Source organism: Urocampus carinirostris, chromosome 20 (genome assembly GCF_059441175.1).
Source record: "Urocampus carinirostris isolate Australia breed hairy pipefish chromosome 20, RoL_Ucar_1.0, whole genome shotgun sequence".
Lineage (NCBI taxonomy): Eukaryota > Metazoa > Chordata > Actinopteri > Syngnathiformes > Syngnathidae > Urocampus > Urocampus carinirostris.
The window spans coordinates 22,793,780-22,811,061 of NC_142368.1; the positions used below are offsets into that span (position 1 = coordinate 22,793,780).

Consider the following 17,282-nt stretch of genomic DNA (forward strand, 5'->3'; position numbering starts at 1 on the left):
TCCTGTAGTATTTTTTAGTATTTTTCTTTGGTAGGCCGTAGTTTGCTCACCCCTGATCTGGGGGCTCAGCAACCCTAAAGATCTGAACCTAAAATGGTCCCTGGATTTATATGATGTTGACTCTGACTTAGCGCAATCCAATATTCAAGAAGCGAAGGTTCTGGCTCGAGAAGATGCTGAGTTGGCCTCGCAAACTGCTCGATTATTGTGCACAATTGGCTGGGAGCCAGGTGCTTAATACTGAAATAATGATAAATTAAAAGAAAAAAAAACACTTGATGAGGTTTTAATCAATAAGGAAAACATGTCCTCATACAAATAAAATGAGGGGTAACCATTGAGGTATACCGGTTTTTCTTAACATTTTCTGAGCCAAAGCCCACTTTTTATTGAAAAATATTAAGGCAAGATGTCCGTCGAAAATGTTTAAAAAGTAATTCACGACGCCAGTTTATCATTTTTTTTTAGATAATATTATAATGTTGCCTTAATTGACAGTGCTGTATAAAGTTACTCTCAGCTCCATGGGTAGCAGAGCTTTCAGACGCTCTGCCCCCAAGCTCTGGAACTCAATACTACTTGACCTCCGGATTTCCGCCACCGTGTCCACCTTAAAATCAAGACTCAAAACCCACTTCTTCAGACATGCCTATTCAAAGTTATCTGCTTCACATACAGACCCTTTTTTAACTTTGTTTTTTTTTGGTATGTATTACTTGCATGTTTTATTTTTGCGTTATTGTTGTTTGATATTTTGTGTACAGCGACCTTTGGTGTCCTGAAAGGTTCTTTGAAGTAAAATGTACTGTAATTATTTCTCACATCATTTGTGACCACCACGACTAAGGAGCCTGGTAATAGAGGTTATTCATTTTGTTTGATGCTTTTGCTGGCATTTTTTATGTTACTACATTTTTAACCTATCACTATATTTTGACCTCATTTTAATGATCATTAAAATCAGCAAAACAAATCTGCTTTTTTGCTACGATCTTACAGTTTTCATGCTTAAACAAAATAATAAAACAATTCAAATGAGCAAATTGATGTGCAAAATTATTAACTTATTAAATTATACTGATTTAAATAATAAGAAAAACACATGAACTATCATATAAATGTGTATTTTCTTTCATATACTTAGGTCAATAAAATGCTATTTATTTTATATAACATGATATTAGGGTTAGGGTTAGGGTTAAAAAACATTACAAGACAAATGGTCAGTCTTGTTCACTTTGAGTCTCGGTATTTTGTAAAATTTTCTTGTGCTTTTTAGCATTCATTTCCGGTCACACGACACAATATAGTGCTCAAATATTACACAGTGTCCCCTTTAATAATTGGTATATAAAAAAATACATTTATAATCTGGTCCCACCTACTGGTAAGGATCATACAGTTATTTGGATCACAGGAGAATGGTATGGTTTTTTTGCAATGATAAAATTGGACAAGGAAGGGTCTCATGACACACTTGTTGACAAATACTGCAGTAACAGTCATAGTCCTGCAAGACAACACTGAGATAAGCACAAGAGAAAAATGAGCTGCAGTTTTATATATGTCTACTTGATGTCACCCAAGCCAGGCACCGCTCACAGAGCTACTGTAGTAATTCTCTCGCTCACTATCACACTCTCTCTCTCTCTTTCTTTCTCCCAATTTATTTCTCTCTTATTCTTGCTCTCTTTTGTCTCTCTTTTCGCTCTCTCTCTAACTCCCTTTCTTTCACTCTTTTTTCTCTTTGTTTTTCACCCTCTCTCTCTTTCTTTCTCTGTGTTTTTGTATATTCTCCTTTTCTTGATATTTCTCTCTCTTTCTCACTTTATTTCTCTCTTTATTCCTTTCTCTTACTTTTTCCATGTCTTTCATTCCCACCTTTTTCTCTCTTCCTTTCTTTATCTCTCTTTGCCTTTATTCCTTTCTCTTTCTTTTTTCATTTCTTTTTTCTTTCTCTTTTTCTCTAACACCTGCTAATCTGGCCCCCGTGAGATTTTTTTCTTGCATGCGGCCTCCAGCTAAAATGAGTTTGACACCCCTTAGCTTGGCACTAATAGCCACTTCCACTTGAGTTGTACCAAAATGCCCACAATTATTTTTTGGCTCGCTAATGACATGTTTTTCCTTTTTTGTGATCTGATCGCAACCATTGAAGTTTGCCTCATCAGGTCAATGAAATCAAGTGTGAGAGAAAGTGAGCGCATACCATTTGTAAATTCCCGTCATCCTCCCTTGTTTGGTAGTGCACCTGCGCGCCAACACCACCAAAAGCCCTCCAGCCAGGCGATTAGCATGGGCGATAAATCACTCATTGACATGCAAGTGGCAGCTCGACTCGGAAATCTCCGATTGGCCTGCAGCCTCACCCTTTCCCATCTGGTCACTCTTGCATAGCCAGGTGACAACATAGCTTTGAAGGCTTAACTCTTTTGTTGGCGGTTCCCATGGGTTTTAACCCAGTCCTGCATTAGCATTCAAGTGAGCGCCGCTAGTGGGTTAGCATGAATTTTCCTCATGTCATTTGTGTTTATCAAAAGAAGGTAACATTTCCTACCAGGAGTGGGGTTCGAACCCACGAGGACAATTGTCCATTGGATCTTAAGTCCAACGCCTTAACCACTCGGCCATCCTGGTAGCTGCCTTTGTGCTCGGCTAGGATCTTCCCTTCGGCAAACGTTCTTTGTGATAGCTTATCAACTCAGCTGATGGAAGATTGGATTGGGCTGGTCGGTGGTTAGGAGCTGCAGTACCCAATTTGGCTGCAGAGGGGTATTAGAGACCCCACAAAATCAGACCACACAAAGACAGATGATTTAGTTGGTATTTATTGGGGGTTGACTGACACAAAACCAAGTTAAAAGCGCCAAAAGTACAACTGTAAAAATCAGTTCAGTCGTTTCTGAGCCTTTAGGTCACATACAAATGCACACACAAACACACACAAACACAAAAGCTGGGGGTAAGATCTATGCCCGAGCACAACCAGAGTCAGCCCAAAAGTGTTAATAATTACCTTCATGTCCAGGCCTGGCTGCGCTTCTCCTTCGATGACCCTTTTAAAAAAAATTATCCACCCATCAATGTTCTTTGTTTCTTTTTCTTTGTGTCTCACAGTGGAGAACAGATTAAGCCCCCTGTGCGCAACGCAGCCGGCGTTCCTGCGCTCAGAAAGGCGCTCAGCGGCATGCTCGGCGCTACGCAAGAGGGGTACTGAATCGATCGCACGGATCCTCCACCGTGCGACACACAAAAAAGAAACAAAGAATAATGAAGGGTAGATCATTTTAAAAAATGTCAGCAGGAAAAAAACCCAGCCTGGCCCTCGCAAATGCTGGGTAGGGCTTTAATACCCACGGGCCTGGTTTGGGCTGCATTTTTTAGGCTTAATCTTACCTCTAACACAAACACACACGAATAGAAATTTACAGAGTAGTTTGGATTAGATATATTTATATTTGGATATTATATTTCTTATTTTCCTCAGAAAAACAGCCATACAACGGGTCAGGTGCAATCGACATTTCGTTCTGTGTACATTGTTACACAGAATGACAATACAAGGAAATTATTATTATTATTATTATTATTATTATTATATTGATTTTCAAAAAAAACGGATTTCATTGCCTTTCTTGACTATTTAAACATTAAAACCTAATGGAAGTCCTTGTATATAATATCATTTTTCTTATTTTACCCTCAAAATCAGTCAAAAAAGGAGTTTAGAAACATATTATTCTTGCAGGTAACTATGTTTTCCAATCCTAACCATTGATTACATTAAAAAATTGACATACACTCAAAAGAAAACGAAACTAGGGCGTTTAATTAAAAAACAAAGGCACATATTTTTTCATTGAAAAACATTTTGTTTTCAGAAAATTCCTCATATGTCATGATTACAGATGTGATACACCTGTGCCCCCTCCTTTGGCGCCAACTGCCTCGGACTCTGATTGGCTCCCTGTCCCTATTTAAACCCACTCCTATCTGTCCCCTTTTGTCAGTCCGTCTGCGAACCTCAGTTAACACGAGGCAAGCCTTTTTCGACCCTGACTCCCAGCTGTTTTTGCTTTGTTCCCCGGCTTCGACCCGTTTTTGTTCCCGACCACGTCTGCTCTCCTTTCCTGGCTTACGACTCGCTTACGACCCCGACCACATTTTTGCTCTCCTGTCAAAATGTTTTCGTCCCTGACACCGCCATCGTTCGCCACGGAAGATCTGCTTCCGCGTTCAGAGCGACCTGCTTCCCGCGCCTAGCGAACACCGCATCGTGGGCACAGCCCTTCCTCTTTCCTTTAATAAAACTTGTGATAAAGGTAATGCAATTGGGTCCTGTTTCCGTTCTGGTCCTGACACTCATATTGTCACGAACCAGAACAGGAAACAGGAATGGAGAACCAAATCGCGTAACGTACTCACAGTTTATTAGGGAGATGAGGAATGCGCGCACACTCGATCCGGGGATCGATGGTCGCGGAAGTGGATTGAAATCCGAACAAAAGAGTGGTCAAAATCAAACAGATCCGGCCGAAAATAAAGAAGAATCAAACACAGGCAAATTCACAGAAATAGGCATTTCACACAGAGTTTAACAGGAGTCTTGCAGACGCTCTGACAACTAACGGCTCAAAGGACAGCGTTTAAGTACTCCCAGGGAGCAATCTGTCAACGCTTTTCAGCCGGTGTCCATGGGCGGGCCCAATTGGGCGCTGTGGCAACCGTGACAGAACCTGGTGCCACACGGCTGGGGCCAGTTGGGCGCAATGGCAACTGTAACACATATACATACATGTTTTTCTTATTTTACTCTAAATACAGTTTTAAAAGATGATTTGAAAACAGATTCTACTAGGAGATACTTTTGTTATTTATTCTACAAAAACAATTTGGATTAAAAATGAACTGAATTGAAAAGTAACACCCCGAAATTATTTAACAGTAGTGCTGCCTCAGTTATTCAGCTTTTAGAAATATATATGCATTTTATAAAACACAGGGATGTTCACATGTACAGTGGCTTGCGAAACTATTCGGGCCCCTTGAACTTTGTGACCAGACTTCAAACAACAAGATATAAAACTGTAATTTCTTGTGAAGCATCAACAATAAGTGGGACAAAATCAATAAGTGGAACACACTTTATTGGATATTTTAAACTTTTTTTAACAAATAAAAAACAAAAAAGTGTGTGTGCAAAATGATTCAGCTCCTTTACTTTCAGTGCAGCAAACTCTGTCCATAAGTTCAGTGAGCATCTCTGAATGATTCAATGTTGATCTAAATGAGTAACAATGATAAATGGAATCCACCTGTGTATCATCAAGTCTCTGTATAAATGCACCTGCACTGTGATAGTCTTAGAGGTCTGTTTAAAGCGCAGAGAGCATCATTAAGAACGAGGAACACACCAGGCAGGTCTGAGATACTGTTGTGGAGATGTTTAAAGCTGGATTTGGATACAAAAAGATTTCCCAAGCTTTAAACATCCCAAGGAGCACTGTGTAAGCTATAATATTGAAATGGAAGGAGTATCAGACCACTACAAATCTACCAAGATGGGCCCGTCCCCCTAAACTTTCAGCTCATACAAGGAGAAAACTAATCAGAGATGCAGCCAAGAGGCCCATGATCACTCTGGATGAACTGCAGAGGTCTACAGCTGAGGTGGGAGAAGCTGTCCATAGGACAACAATTGGTCGTATACTGCACAAATCTGGCCTTTATGGAAGAGTGGCAAGAAGGAAGCCATTTCTTAAAGATATCCATAAAAAGTGTCAATTGCCAAAAGCCACCTACGAGACACACCAAATATGTTGAAGACAGTGCTCTGTTCAGATGAGACCAAAATTGAACTTTTTGGCAACAATGCAAGACGTTCTGTTTGGCGTAAAAGCAGCACAGCTCACCCTCAACACACCATCCCCACATTCAAACATGGTGGTGGCAGCATCATGGTTTGGGCTTTCTTTTCTTCAGCCGGGATAGGGAAGATGGTTAAAATTGATGGGAAGATGGATGGAGCCAAATACAGGAGAATTCTGGAAGAAAACCTGATGGAGTCTGCAAAAGACCTGAGACTAGGAAGGACAATAGTCTTCCAACAAGACAGAGATCCAAAACATAAAGCTAAAGCTACAATGGAATGGTTCACCAAAAAACATCAAGGTGTGGCAAAGTCCAGAACTCAATTCAATTGAGAATCTGTGGAAAGAACTGAAAACTGCTGTTCACAAATGCTTTCCATCCGACCTCACTGAGCTCAAGCTGTTTTGCAAGGAGGAATGGGCAAAAATGTCAGTTTCTCGATGTGTAAAACTGATAGAGACATACCCCAAGTGACTTGCAGCTGTAATCGCAGCAAAAGGTGGCGCTACAAAGTATTAACTCAATGGGGCTAAATAATTTTGCACTTTTTCGTTTTTTATATGCTAATACATTTTAAAATATCCAATAAAGTGTGTTCCACTTCATGATTGTGTCCCACTTTTTGTTGATTCATCACAAGAAATTACAGTTTTATATATTTATGTCTGAAGTCTGAAATGTGGCAAAAGGTCACAAAGTTCAAGGGGGCCGAATAGTTTCGCAAGCCACTGTATATGCGAGCTCTACGCATTCGATTTGAAATAGATAGACAATATGTCCAAACTATAGGATCTATTACCATATTTTTACAACTATATATTATATACTTGGACTACATGGCCTGTCTTGAATAAATCAATGAAACTGGAGCAGAAGATCAACTTTTTTAAATTATTTTTTAATAAAAAAGTGTACCATGGCCCAAAAAAAGGTGAGAAACACTGTCGTAAATGGTGAAAATGCACTAGCGTTTTGAGCCTCCTTCACAGTCATATTAAGGCTAGTCAATCGGGAAAAACTAATAATCGTCCGATTCATCGATTATGAAAGCAATCGTTTGTTGGAGCCCTAGACAATAGTCCTCGTGGGCTCAAACTCCACTCTTGGTATTTAATTAACTTAAATTTACGAATGGTTTCTAAAAGTACTGTCACAGACCAGAACAGACACAAGACTCAATTGCATGCGTTTCTCAGATTTTATTGAAAGAGAGTGAGATTTTAGACTTGCTTGATTGCGTCATCCGAGGACTGGCGGAGAGCGGAATCGAGCAAGGCGAGGGTGACACTTCCGTGTCGGAAGAAGGCAGGCGGGAATGGCACGTCGTTTGACCAGGGCTGGAGATCAGAGACGATGTCGAGTTCGTAATAGTGGTCGTAGGCAGGAGGCAGGCAGAACAGGGGTAGTCAGGTTCAGAAATGGGTCGAAAACGGGGATCAGGCAGAAAACAGGTTTAACAGGGATGGAGTCGGACGGAAACGCTCAGAGTGAAAACACAACAGCTCGCAAACGGTCTGACAAAGTTTGAACAGAAGACAGGTGTTTAAGAAGGGTGTGGCCAACCAATCAGCTTGTCCGGGCTGTTGGCGCCAATCAAGCTGCCACAGGTGTTCCAAATAGGGCAATCACGACAAGTACAGTACTTGATAATAGACCAAGTTAGCCCATTGTGTGTCAGGAATTGTCATAATATAAGGCTACTGTTTCTGTAGCTTATGCCACCTTCCATCAGCTACTTCTTGACATGGGAGAAATGCTATTTTGAATCGAAAGGTAAAAAGGGAAATGCTTTGAAACTCATATTTTGGTATAGGAATCACATACTGTAAGCCCATGTCTAATTATTATCATTTGATGTTGGTCCGTTTTCAGAATGATTCAATTGTAGATCATTTGAGTAGCTATGACACTGACCAAAAAAATACAGCTAAATCCAGTGCATGAAATTCTTAATCCAAAAATGAAGGATAATATTCAAGAAAGCCATACACGGAGCCTTGTCAAGGTTAAAACCTGAGATTGTAGTAGGAAGAAGGTAAGAACACACACAGACAATGTTCCCTCTAATTTTCCGCGGGTCTGAGCGTTCACACAAAGTTGGTGAGCAACGCTTGAAACAACCGTAAGCCACCATAATCCCAAGTGTGGCAAGATAATTAACGCTACAGTGGGAATTTGCACGTCACATTGGGTATTTGTATATTGTATTCTGTTTGCTTTATTATTGTATTGTTCTCAGCTCAGGGATGCTGCTGGAAATGTGAATTTCCCTTCGGGGATGAATAAAGTATCTATCCATCTATCTATCTATCTATCTATCTATCTATCTATCTATCTATCTATCTATCTATCTATCTATCTATCTATCTATCTATCTATCTATCTATCTATCTATCTATCTATCTATCTATCTATCTATCTATCTATCTATCTATCTATCTATCTATCTATCTATCTATCTATCTATCTATAATTAATTATCAAACATGTCCAAAACTTGACATCAAGTTACATTTTGCTGAGTTTCCGGCAATGCAAAATTATTTTTCTCTTTTGAATGAATTGACTCATGTACTATTGCAAAGGTTGTACGGCCTACAAACGTTGTTTGTTCTTACAATTCTTTCACAAGATATCCATTTCTTTTTATTTCCTGATATGTTTTGTCGCATAATATTAACATTTTTGGGGGCTTATTTAGTCGGTTGTAAGATATAGAACTGTACTTAATCACATTTTTAGTGGAAATACAATGTTGTCAACATTCACTTGATATACAGTAATGGGAAACTATTTGAATGCAACACAAACTTTTTATTCTTTTTTTTGTGTTTTTTTTTTCCTTTTTTTTTTTAAATTCCTTAAAAAAAATCTCATTGTGTTTATTTATCCCGAGCTGTTACTTTTTCTTTTTGTTCTCTTTTTACTTTTTTCCTACATTTCTTTCTTTTCTTTTTTTCTGGCTTATTTCTAAATTTTTCCTTCTTTTTTTTCTCTTCCTTTTGTTTCTTTTTTTCTCAGCTTTTCACTACTTTTTAATTTTGGTATTTTTTTCTTTTTTGTTCTACTCCCCCCTTCCTTTAAGTCAATTTGTGCATAATTTTACTTAATATTTGGTCATGTTGGGATTAAAGAAGCAAAAACAACCTGAAGAGCCGTTTAGGACCCGAAAGAGCCGGTTCCTTTTTAGTGAGCCGAGCCGAAGAAGCCGGTTCTCAACACACTCTACTAACTTTACTCAACTTCGTTCGACTTCATCATACAGCATTTAGGACACAACGTCAGAGGAACCCGTGTATTTTTACCTTCATGCACTGTAACTTTGACTTAAGTTGCTTCTTAATAAGTAATTTTTAGCCCTCATTTTTGTGCGCTGGCTAGATTTTCTTGTGCGCTGAGAATGTGTAAGCAGTGCGCAATTGCGCGCAGCGCGCAGCTTAGAGGGAACACTGCACACAGAGTTGGAAATTTTTTATAACCCCTTCCATCGGAGGTACGTACTTCCAGAATCGGCTCAAGGAAGAACATGCTCCTCCTTTTTCAGGATGCTTATCTATTGTAAAACACAATAAGGAAAGCACACATATGATTGGTTTATATGAACACAGGAAATGAATCTGATTGGTTTAGACAGGAATCACATATTTAAATGAAGTGTCTAATGTTGGTCGCTAGATGGCGTGCGAGTATAATAAATGAGCAATAGGGATAGTGAAACTTTGTAAACACAATGCGTCTCTGTGAGAAGAAATGCCAGCTTTCAAAATATGGGAGTCAAAGCCATCTCTGATTAACCAGCTAACAGGCCACATAGTGGCCTTCAAGTTGTAGCTTTTCAATTAGAGATCTTATTCTCCTGACCTTGAAGTTGTTTGCGAAATCGCAAAGCCGCACACTTGTTGAGCACTGTTTAGAGATATAAGAGTATAAAAGTATATATATTGGACATAAGAGTATAGAATATAGTATAAAAGGCACATTTAGACCATAATTTTTGTTACAGACTACCTTTAATTACGGAAATATGAAAATTCATACTCATTATTGCTGGTTATCTTGCTGCAAAGGGTACCCCAAAGCCTTAAAAAGGTTGAGCAGAAATATGAGCCATCAAATGGTGCGTATTGGTCACTTTTGGTATTAGTGATTGTCTTTGTTTGTATTCTTCCTTGTGCTTTTAGATTAAGGACAATATTTGCACTGAAAACAGGAATAGTGTGGCCTGCTAAACTAGTGAATCTAAAGTATAGCTCTCCAGCTTGCAAAAAACACAAAAAAGTGAATATTATTTATTACCAGGAGTGGGGTTTGAATCCACGTAGACTATTGTCCATTAGATCTTTAGTCCAACACCTTAACCACTCGGCCATCCTGATACAATCTCCTCATATATCTGTCCCAATCAAAATATACTGGAAACCATTGATGGTAGAGCAATGCAAGCTTGGATGTAGGGAGACTAAAACACAATGTGGTACAAAAATTGGCTGTTACCTAGGTCTTTTGTTTGTGTGGTTCCAAAAACGGTGAGAGCTAGCTTTTTAGCAAGTAAAGCTTATTTAGTCTTCAAGTAGCTATTAAATTGCTACAGCATCAAAAAAGCAATCGGTCTCAACTTAGCCTCAGTAATCTCATCATTAATAGAGAGTGTTCTGGTTCTGGGATCCCTTCACCGCCGGGGTCCCATCCCTTTCCAGGTTGTATTTTCGGGTAAGAGTTTAATACTGAACCAGATGCTGCTTCACCACATGGCAGTCGTCTGACTCTGAGTCTTTTCTTTTCTCGGCCCCCTAGTGGCATGTCACGACAGGACACACTCGCACGCCGAGGACGAACTCTTCAAAAGGTTGTTTGCAGGCTACAACAAGTGGTCCCGACCCGTTCCCAACATCTCTGATGTGGTCATTGTGAAATTTGGGCTATCCATCGCTCAGCTCATAGACGTGGTGAGTCGTCGCATTTCCTTCGAATCCAAGATTTTAATCACCATTGTCTGTGGAATAATCAAATAATCACGGGTCATAGACTCCTTGACCACCTGGGTCGTAGGAGCATCACTTCTTGTAGTGTGTCGTGGGCAAGAAGAGCCTGATGGTGCCCATCAGTAGCAGGAGAAGTCTCTTGAATTGACTCAGATACAGCACCTCCATCATCTGGTCGCCATTTTTCTTTCAGTGTAAAGCGTCATCTCGCTCTTCTGATAGGAGCTGGACTTTGGCATTGATGGACAGCAGCATGTGACAATAATGATACTAGATCCTAAATCTTTGTGAAAAAACTTCTGTTACATAATTTAGAGTAGGTAGAAGTGTTTAGTTCACATTCACATCGGAAAATACGCTATTATATTATAAATTCCGGACTATAGAGCGCACCCACCACATTTCGGGAGGAAAACCGATTTTGTACATACACAAGCCGCACCTGTATATTAGCCGCATGCGTCCACATTGAAAAAACGCAATACAAGCACGAAATTAACCCATACCCGATACAGTCCAAAAATCACAGCCGGCAAAATGAACGGAAATTGATACCGGTACTTAAAATTGAATGCAGACCTGCAGAGTCCGGGTGCCTGTTGAAAGTAATCCAAGGAAAAAAGTGTATATTTCCAAAGGTAAGGGTGGGAAAAATATATATCCACTATTGTCGGCCACGTCCACAAACACGTCTCACCTTTACTCCACTTCCTGTTAGCCCGCGTTTGCCCCGCCCCTCCTTTGTCATTTGCTGGTACAAAACATATCAGAATAAGTTTCTAAAATAAATACATTACAAAAATATACAGTTGCAAATACATATTATACATGGTTACACATATTCACAAAGAAAGACGGTACACCGAGAAAGTTTTCAAAGCTTTAATAATAATATAACTTTCATCCCAAACCGTGCCTGTGAAGGGTAGCAAAATGCTACTAGCAACACGCTCGTCATCAAAGTTGTCTTCGTTCAGTATGGGAAAGAAACTTTGTCGTATAAACGTTGTCCCACGGTCCCTTATTCAAAACACGCTAGCATCACGCTCACTAAGTAAAGTTTACATGCGGTAGCTCTTTTTCTTTCTATATCGGACTGCTCGATTGCGTTTAGCTTGAAAGTTGCATCATGTGCCTTTGTTTTTGCAATTTACATGTTGAGGATATGTCTACGCTAAATTAATCTGTGCACAAACTAAGAAGTTGCAGTCTAAATCTTATCTTTTGTACTCGAGCGCCGCTGGCCGCCGTTACAAAAATTACATAAATTGGCCGCATCACTGAATAAGCTGCAGCGTTGAAAGTTGAAAAGTAGCGGCTTATAGTCCGAAATTTACGGTACTTTGAGGCGATGATGTAAAGTTGCTTGCTTTTTTGACATATTAAAGGTTTAAAAGCTCTTTGTCTAACAGAGAACTTTGCATTTGATATATTTTGTATCCATATTTAAATATTATTTGTATTTAAATGAATAAAGAAATAGACGTATGAAAAATTAAATGGTTCCTTAAAGCAACCAAATACTAGGAATATTTTGTAATTTAATTTACAGCAAGTTACAAAATATGCATTTTCCATGAAAACTATTAAAATGAAAACAAAAAATCAAGCGAATGTCACGGTTGCCCATTGCCCTGCGGCACATTGCCTGATTGGCTTCCCTCCTATTTAAACTCAGTGCTCTAATTCACTCCGGATCAGTCCGTATTGTCAGAATCCACTCAGACAGAGGACCCAGACGCGTAATGTTTCCAAACAAGCTTTATTTTACGGGAATGGGGCTGTCATGTGCGTGAAGACAAACGCCAGGGATGCGGCGATCGCTGGGAGGAAGAAGTGAGACAGAGAAGTCAGAGGCAGACAATATCAGGGCCGGACAGAACAGATGGGATTGATACAAGACACACGGGTAGATACTGGACCGTACAAAAGGGATTGATACCGGATACCGGGGCAAGATACCGGGCAGAATGAGACAAACGGCGTCGATACCGGATACCGAAGACTGGAACAAGGTACCGGACAGGACGAGACCGACGGGATCAATACCGGAGACTGGAGCAAGGTACCGGACAGGACGAGACAGGCGGGATTGATGTCGGATACTGGAGACCTGAGCAAGATACCGGACAGGAGGAGACAGACAGGATTGATACCAGATACTGGAGGCTGGAGCAAGATACCGGACAGAATGAGACAGGCCGGATCGATATCGGATACTGGAGACTGGAGCAAGATACCGGGCAGGAGGAGACAGACGAGATCGATACGGACACTGGAGCAAGATACTGGACAGGACGAGACAGCCGGGATCAATACCGGATAGTGGATACACGAGCAGGTTACCGGACAGAGTCAAAACACAAGTGCAAAGGTTTGTTTAAATAGGAGGGAAGCCAATCAGGCAACAGGCCGCAGCTGGCGCTAAATGGGCGGGGCCAAGTGAGGACAATGGGCAACAGTGACAGCTATGTACAATATTTTGTAGTATTTCGCAATACTGTAATTTCCTTGTTCGACCTAATCACTGCTTTCCGCTTTTCCTTCCTTTTAAGCTAACTTTCATAGGACTCATAAATTTGGGCAGAAAAATTAAATAAAACCAACAAAATCACAATAAAATGAGATGTGGTCCTTTTCAAACGCGCTGATTGATTGAGCAGGTAGAAATGAACGAGCAGGGCATTATCGCCATCTACTGTTAAGGATTGTAATCGATCCTTCATTTTTCCTTTCCATTATTTTGCCAAGGAAAAGACCCATGACCTACTGAAAACATGGCTGAGACACACTTTTGGGTTCTGACCCACCTGTTGAGGAACACTATTCAACAGGAATCAATCAATATCACAAGTGCTCTATGAAATTTCAGTTGTTCATCAGTATTTACATTTTAATCACTAAATCAATTGATTGTTACAAATATTAAACACTATATTTATGCCAAATTTGTGCAATAAACTTATTCATGTTTGCTCCTTTTTGTTTTGCAATTTCTTTAAGTGACAAAATTAAATGACAACCACTTTCAACCTACATATGGTGCCTTTAAATGCTCTTGAATTTCATTCAGAAATTTTCAATATTTGGCAGCTCTGAAATCAAAAGCGCAATGACTAGGGCAGCGGTCGAGAATCTATGGCTCTTTTCAGGAGTTTGTGTGGCTCGATGGTAAAATGCTATCTATGCTAATTTATTTTTTACTGTTCTACACTTGATGAATTTAATGTCGGGTTTGGTGCATCAATAGCCGAAGCTACTCCATTATAAAAAGGGCACAGTCTTACCTACAGTTTACAGTAAGATGTTTCACTAACAGACTCTGTTTTGGCAAACATCGCTAACGAATCTTTTTTATGGAAGCTCATTAAATAATGTATGTTCACTGTTGTGAAACTTTATGATGATAAACCCACAGAAAAAAAAATTACCCAAAAAACGCTAATCAAGCACCCAGCCCAATTTTGTTGGGTAAGCAGTGGGGATGGGCAGAGCTGTTAACAAACAGCACGCCCTACCCCTCTTATGGAAATACATCCATAATATTTTTGTTTGCAGTTTTCTGTGACATATTTACAAAAGAACTCTGCTTGCACCTTGTTTTGAAACCATTATTTCCGAGGAAAAAAAAAGTTAGTCAAAATGAGCCTCTTATTAACTGTGGGAGGGAGACAAGTTGAAATTAATCTATTTGTTGAGATAGGATGCAGGCTCTGGCATTATGAGTATTGCATAAATGTTATAATCTGACGTCACACGGAGAAATAAAATGCGCTGAAATATTAGCTTTATATAAAAAGCAAGTTTGGCAGTCTTGCTGAATTCTGTCAAAACCCCCTAATTCCAACCCCTAATGCTGGACGCCAAACAGGGGGGGGAACGGATACCAATGTTTAAGTCTGAGGTGTATATATATATATAGGGCAGCACGGCGGCACAGTGGTTAGCGCTTGTGCGGCACAGTTCATGTCATGGGAACCTGTCGTGGGTTCAAATCCAGCTCCAGACTTCCTGTGCGGAGTTTGTATGTTCTCCCCGTGCTTGCGTGGGTTTCCTCCGGGCACTCCGGTTTCCTCCCACGTTCCAAAAACATGCATTTCAGGTGAATTGGCCGGTCCAAATTGTCCCTAGGTGTGAATGAGCGAATGAGTTGTCTGTCCCTGTGTGCCCTGCGATTGGCTGGCAACCAATTCAGGGTGTCCCCTGCCCACTGCCCGGAGATGGCTGGGATGGGCTCCAGCCACCCCGCGACTCTAATGAGGATAAGCGGTACGGCTAATGAGATGAGATGAGATGAGATATATATATATATATATATATAAATATATATATATATATATATATATATAAAGCCCTAACCCTAGCCCTAGCCCTAGGGGACCTTGGGAAAGAAAGATTGCTTCCTAGCCCTAGCCCTAGCCCTAACCTTAACCCTAACCCTAACCCTACATTCCATCTTATCTACAGTGCATCCAGAAAGTATTCACAGCGCTTCACTTTTTCCACATTTTGTTATGTTACAGCCTTATTCCAAATTGTATTAATTTAATCTCTTATCTCAAAATTCTACACAAAATACTCCATTATGACACTGTGAAAAAGGTTTTTTTTTTTATACTTTTTTTGAATTTATATATATATATATATATATATATATATATATATATATATATATATATATATATATTTCTTTTTTGCTATTATGGTTCTTTGGGTCACAAAGGTTCCTGACCCCTGGACTAAGGAATGCCTGAAGATGGCACCATAGCAATTATTACCTGCGCACTATTAAAAAAAAAAAAAAAAAAGATATAGATGAGGTCGTCGAATGCAAATCTCTGTCTTTTATAAGGGATAAAAATGTCAAGATTTCTATAAGTTTGCATCCTGAACTAAATTATGTAATTTCCTGTCTCTTAGGACGAGAAGAACCAAATGATGACAACTAATGTGTGGCTCAAACAGGTGGGAGGAAAACATTTCAGTTCTTAACATTAACAAACAATATAATAATATAATAATATATATAATATATATAATAATAATATATAATATTCTTTTACTGTTGTTTTCGTGTTTAGGAATGGAACGATTACAAACTCCGCTGGCGGCCCTCCGACTATGACAATGTGACGTCTATTAGAGTCCCGTCACAACTCATTTGGGTCCCCGATATTGTCCTTTATAATAAGTGAGTACACACAATTCTAAGTCAAAGAAACATTACAGGAAAGAAAATCTATTATTGTGAGAATTGTTTCAACCAGGATCTCTCGAACCCATAGTCTGCGGGCCAAATGTGGCCCCTGGGGTGATAGTTTTTATGATCTGAATGGGTAGCACCACCTTAATAACTTTGCTGTTACGTATGAGCCAATACTGTGTCCAACAGGTATTTGGGGTATTGAAATAGATGTTTAAATTGTTGGTCTGTGCAGCTCTTTGAGACTTTTTGTGGTTCGGGGCTATAGAACTGAACATAAATTGACTTAGCGGAAAAAAGCTGAGTCTGGAACGGTAGAAGTGTCAATAAATGAATAGTAGGTCAATAAATTTACCAAAATGACTTAAAATCTGATTTTTTTTCCCTTTTTTTGTCAGACAAACCTAAATAGCTTCAAAAATAGGAGAAAAAAAAACATTATTTTGTAAATTAAGTGCAAGTATTAGTGAGATGTTCAAATGGAGTTAGAACAAGTACAAGAGTTTATCAGTCCTAAACCTAATTTGTATGCAATTTGAACGTAACATTTGTTAATGTCAAGAGCTTGGAATAGTCAAGTCAAGTCAAGTCATGTTTATTTGTATAGCCCTTAATCACAAGGGGTCTCAAAGGGCTGCACAGACCACAGATTATTGCAAACCACATAATATTATTACACCATCCCCTGATCTAAAACATAGTGACATTAAACTGAATGCCTTTTTGCATGTCATCTGTATCACAAGTGGTCTAGTAATTGGGTATCAGCGCTCTCCTTGTCATGACTTAGGTTTGATTCCCGTTGCATACAATGTTTTGAAATTTTAGTCAGCACTGCACCGGTATACACGAATAAATACAGGAGTTCTTACTTTAATTAAATTCCATGCGCTTTATAGTCAATGTGCTTAGATATAAAATATGTACGGTAAAATTATGTGCGTGTTTTATTTATTTATTTATTTTCAATTAAAATTGTACATTTACAAAAAAATAAAGGTTACAAGTAATCTTAAATTAGTTACCGTATATTCCGGACTCTAGAGCGCACCTGATTATAAGTCAAGTCAAGTCAAGTCATTTTTATTTGTAGAGCCCTTAATCACAAATAGTCTCAAAGGGCTTCATTATAAGCCACACCCACCACATTTTAAGAGGAAAACCAATTTTGTACTTACACAAGCCGCACCTGTATATAAGCCGCATGTGCCCACATTAAAAAAATG

The 17,282-nt window shown here is 39.3% G+C and overlaps 1 protein-coding gene and 2 non-coding genes across 3 annotated transcripts in view; 1 reads left to right on the top strand and 2 right to left on the bottom strand.

The window, feature by feature from the left end:
• Positions 1 to 17,282, top strand: part of chrna2b (cholinergic receptor, nicotinic, alpha 2b (neuronal)) — a 38,423-nt gene that overhangs the window by 8,369 nt on the left and 12,772 nt on the right. The window contains exons 2-4 of the mRNA XM_088325536.1: positions 10,666 to 10,817; positions 15,774 to 15,818; positions 15,935 to 16,044. Coding sequence (XP_088181662.1) covers positions 10,666 to 10,817; positions 15,774 to 15,818; positions 15,935 to 16,044 — 307 coding nt within the window. The remainder of the gene's footprint in view (positions 1 to 10,665; positions 10,818 to 15,773; positions 15,819 to 15,934; positions 16,045 to 17,282) is intronic.
• trnal-uaa (transfer RNA leucine (anticodon UAA)) lies at positions 2,555 to 2,637 on the bottom strand. Its single transcript has one exon. It is a non-coding gene; the product is annotated as a tRNA-Leu (tRNA).
• On the bottom strand, positions 10,165 to 10,247 carry trnaf-aaa (transfer RNA phenylalanine (anticodon AAA)). The gene has a single exon. It is a non-coding gene; the product is annotated as a tRNA-Phe (tRNA).